This window comes from Lactuca serriola, chromosome 6 (genome assembly GCF_051521515.1).
Source record: "Lactuca serriola cultivar US96UC23 chromosome 6, Lser_US96UC23_V15, whole genome shotgun sequence".
Classification (NCBI taxonomy): Eukaryota; Viridiplantae; Streptophyta; class Magnoliopsida; order Asterales; family Asteraceae; genus Lactuca; species Lactuca serriola.
The window spans coordinates 53,295,082-53,299,417 of NC_136413.1; the positions used below are offsets into that span (position 1 = coordinate 53,295,082).

General features: G+C 34.4%; 1 protein-coding gene across 1 annotated transcript; it reads right to left on the bottom strand.

Moving 5' to 3' along the window:
- Positions 1-654: 654 nt before the first annotated feature.
- LOC145058588 (NADPH-dependent aldehyde reductase-like protein, chloroplastic) lies at positions 655-1,589 on the bottom strand. The gene has a single exon (XM_079006471.1). It carries the CDS (start codon positions 1,566-1,568, stop codon positions 759-761), a length of 810 nt encoding a protein of 269 aa, XP_078862597.1. The 5' UTR covers positions 1,569-1,589; the 3' UTR covers positions 655-758.
- Positions 1,590-4,336: the final 2,747 nt, after the last annotated feature.

Consider the following 4,336-nt stretch of genomic DNA (forward strand, 5'->3'; position numbering starts at 1 on the left):
CATTTTCCAAAACTTGCCAAGCGAAACCCCAATTTAGTCAATGCATATATCAAACTCTTACCTACAATTTTCTTTAATGGGCTACGATTTCATGGCCCATTAACCTAGTATATTTAAACTCTAAAAAAATTTCCAACCACATTTTTGACTTTCAAGGTGGATGAATTCTCTCTAATGGTTACGGATTTCCTTCTAACAATCTTGCACCATTTTTTGCAAAATGAAAAGACAAAATCACAGAAGGCATGAACATTTGCCGTTATACAAATCAATTCAATTTGTGCATTAAAGGCTTATATAAATGGTTAAGCCACTTATGATTTCGTCTCATAAAACCCCAAAATCATTTGTGCATTAAAAGGCTTATACCCTTGGCTTTAAAAACTTGTAAAATCTTTCATGACTTGAAAGCAAATCGTAGATGTCATCGTTGGTTTCGTGTGAAATCATAGATGAGTTTGTGAAATCATGGCCCGTTAAGTGAAATAACACTATAACAGGGGAAGGCATGAAACTTTGATTTTGTTGGTAAAATGGTATTCTTCTCAATTTTTAGCTATTTTTTAAAAAGTGATTAAGAAAATCGGTTAAATTTGTTATTTTCTTTGTTTATAAACTACAATGATCAAATTTAGTCTATAAATATTGACCAAGTCCTTTTAATGTTCCTTGTCATTTTTTCAATTATATGATAATATCACTGTGACATGAAATCAAAAGTAATTTGTAAACAAAGATACAAAATTAGCAAACACCCTTCACACATATCCTCCATTGACACGAACGATCTGACCATTAATCCACTCTCCGGCGTCGCTAGCCAAGAACCCAACCAACGGAGCAACATCCTCCGGCAACCCCAATCTACCCAAAGGACTCTCCTCAATTGCCATATTCACCATCTCCTCTGTTTTCCCTTTGTAAAACATATCTGTCGCAATAGGCCCAGGAGCTACACAGTTCGCCGTGATCCTCGTCCTTTTCAGTTCCTTCGCCAGAATCTTCACCATAGCTTCAACCGCCGCTTTAGACGCTGCATACGGCCCAAACCCAGGTCTCAGAGCCACCACCATCGAGGACGTCAGACAAATAATCCTCCCTCCGCCGCCTTGTTTCAACCTATTCGCCGCTTCCTTACAGCATAAATAAGCACCTCGCGTGTTCACTGCGAACGTCCTATCGAATTCGTCGAGGGAGGAGTTGGGGATTGAAGAGTATGAGGAGTCAAGGATCCCGGCGGAGTTAACGAGGATATATAATGGGGAATCGAAGGCGGATTCAGCTGCATCAAAGAGGGCTTTCACTTGAATCGGATCAGATACATCGGCTTTGATAGAAACAGCTTGTGGGGATTCAGATGGAGATTTGGAATTGATTTCTGAGATGAGTAGATCCGCTTCAGTGGAGTTGGAACGGTAATTGATGACGAGCTTTGCGCCGAGGGATGCTAGGTGGAGAGAGATGGCTCTGCCAATGCCGCGAGAGCCGCCGGTGACAATTGCAACCCGGTCCTGCAGTTGGAGGGGCTGAGATTGGGTGGGTGCGACGGTGGTGATTTCGGTGGCCATTGATATGCTTGAAAATTGAGTGTGTAAATTGGGGATATATGAATGAACATCACCGGCATAAACCTCGTCACTGCTGACGTCATCTTATATAGATAGAATTGATTTGAATTGTTTACTTCATATTTGAAATTTGATTTTTCACGGGATAATCACAGCCTTAAAAAATCATAAAGAATTTGAAAAATTCCTAAATTCCAAATATATCCATATATTACGAAATAAACATTCGTATATATTATGATTGTTAGAGTAAAAAATCCTTACACCCCTGAGTGTCACTTGATAAAAGAAAAGAACTAAGTCAAGGATTTGAAAGGAAAACAGTAAACTTTGGTGATTCTTAGTTTTTTTTGGAAGAGAAACATATCTCATTGATTTTAAGTCGGATTGATATTAATATCAAATGATATTTTTTTCGACTTAACCTGGACATTTAAATCCTTAAAACCGGTCCTGAACATGAAAAGTATAATTGTCTTTTTTTTTTTACTTTCTTTTTTTTTTTCTTTTCCTTTCAACTCAAGAGCGCCTAAAATGAATACTTTATTTTCTTTTCTTTCGAGCTCGGAAGCAAGGAATACTTTATTCTTTCCACTCCCTTTCTTTTCTTTTCTCTGCTAGTTCTTCTTTTCTTTTCTTTTCTTTCTTTTAATAAACTCAGGAGGAGGGTGTTAAAATTCATGAGCATATCTATAAAAGCAACGAGTATAAGTATATAGTAAAACAGTGTATATTCTCGTTCCTTATCTCTTCTATAATAGATGTACATGAACGCAAATTTTATCCGAATGCTACATAGTTCTTCACTTCTTTATGAAGATCTTGGATCATGCTTGCAAGCATCACACATGCTACATCTTCCTACTCGTTGAACTTCCGACTTCGTGTTCTAATTATTATTAACTATAGTAGTCTCGATTTCTCAAGGAATTTTAATAACATATTTTTAGCGACATGAACTTATTCTTGTATTTGAGGACTATCCTAAAATTTGATGTAACTCAGTAGTTTGTCCTTTTTTTTTTAGAAGAGAGCACGAGATAAGTTTTTTACAAATGTTCGATCATCTAAAGAAGAATTAAACTTCAATTTTAATATTTTCGATATTTGATCATTTATAAATTGATTGTCCTCATATTTGTTATAAACCTAATTTTATAAAATTTAAGATCCACGCTCAATGATTATTGTTATGATTTAAGTATCATCATACAATACTAAGTTCAATCGGTAGTCAACTGTTGCTAATTGCATCTCTATATAATTTTTAGATTTTTATGGGACTTGGAACAAGAAACTAGTGTCTACATACTTAGGGTGTGGTTGGCTTAGCTTTTAAAAGCTCAAAAGTTCTTTTCTAAAAAGTTGTTTTTTCTTGTATTAAAACTCCAAAAGTTACTAGTTTTCCAAACATCTTTTTGTTTTTTTTTTCTTTTACAAAAATGACTTTTGGCTGTGAAAAGCTAAGTCAAACACCCCTTAGCCTCATATTTACAACGTATTTAGATATGACCATCGTCAAATAATGAACACAACCTTCAACTTTGCTCTAACCGAGTTGAAAAATTATTAATTATATGTGATGATGTGGTGATAAATGATTATTTTTTATCATGCCCAAAACTATACATATAAGTTGATCCAACACTTAAATGAAAGATTCTTGATAATATTTGTATAATCTCTAGTTTATAAAAATATTTGTGCTGCATGCATAATTTTTTTTCGCCAAACACGATTTGGAAAGCAATTTGCACACTCAATTTAAAAACATATTTTAATGTTTTTTTAATAACAATTTACATTGTAGTTTTATCAAATTTTTAGCAATGTAAATCGTTATTTAAAAACATAGTTTAATGTTTTTTAATTTGTTGCCAAAAAATTATCATAATAAAAGCATATAATAAATAAAACGTTGATAATCATAATAAATAAATTATTTATAAGCAATCATTATTGAAGTTATCCTAATTAGTTAGTATTTATCTTAATTTTATTAGAGTTTAGCTTATTAGAACGTTTTTCTAGTTTATCTAGGTTTCTTTTCCCAGTATATAGTATATATTATGTATTATGCCTCCGAAAGTTAAATAATGAGAATATAAATTTCAGTGTACTGTTAAATTTGCCATGGTATCAGAGCGAATATGGAAAACCAAATGAAGATCGATGATCGAAGGCGAAGAAGGGTGGTTCTTCGGGTGTGGAGAAAACAACGATGGATATCTCATCACCATATTTTCTCACAACTGTTGATCATCCTAGCCAGAATTTCATTGGAGAGAGCTTGCTTCGCGATGGAAACTAACGATTAGCAATGTAAGAAGACAAACATGTTGCTTGCTAAGAACAAGATTGGTTTTGTCGATGGAAGTCTGCCCATGCCTAAAGAAGACTCAGCAGATCTGATGAACTAGAGAATGTGTAATGCCATGATGAGAGGTTGGCTAATCAGTACGATGGAGAAAGAGATCAAAGCTAGTGTTAAATATGCCATAACATCCCTTGATATATGGTTGGACCTTGTAGAATGATTTGGAAAAGAAAACCCCCCATGGGCATATGAACTCAAAAGGAAGGTTACAATAGGTCATTAAGATAATTTCACAATTACTTCTTATTACACGAAACTTAGAGGGATTTGGGATGAAATCTAATCGTGAAGTCTCACACCTAGCTGCACATGCAATGGATGCTCATGTGATGTAATAAAAGAGTTTGCCAAGATGCGTGAAAAAGGGAGGTTTTATGATTTTTGATGGGCT

Bases quoted from the DNA above. Each gene is read 5' to 3' on its own strand.
- LOC145058588 (XM_079006471.1), bottom strand. From the start codon at position 1,568: ATGGCCACCGAAATCACCACCGTCGCACCCACCCAATCTCAGCCCCTC.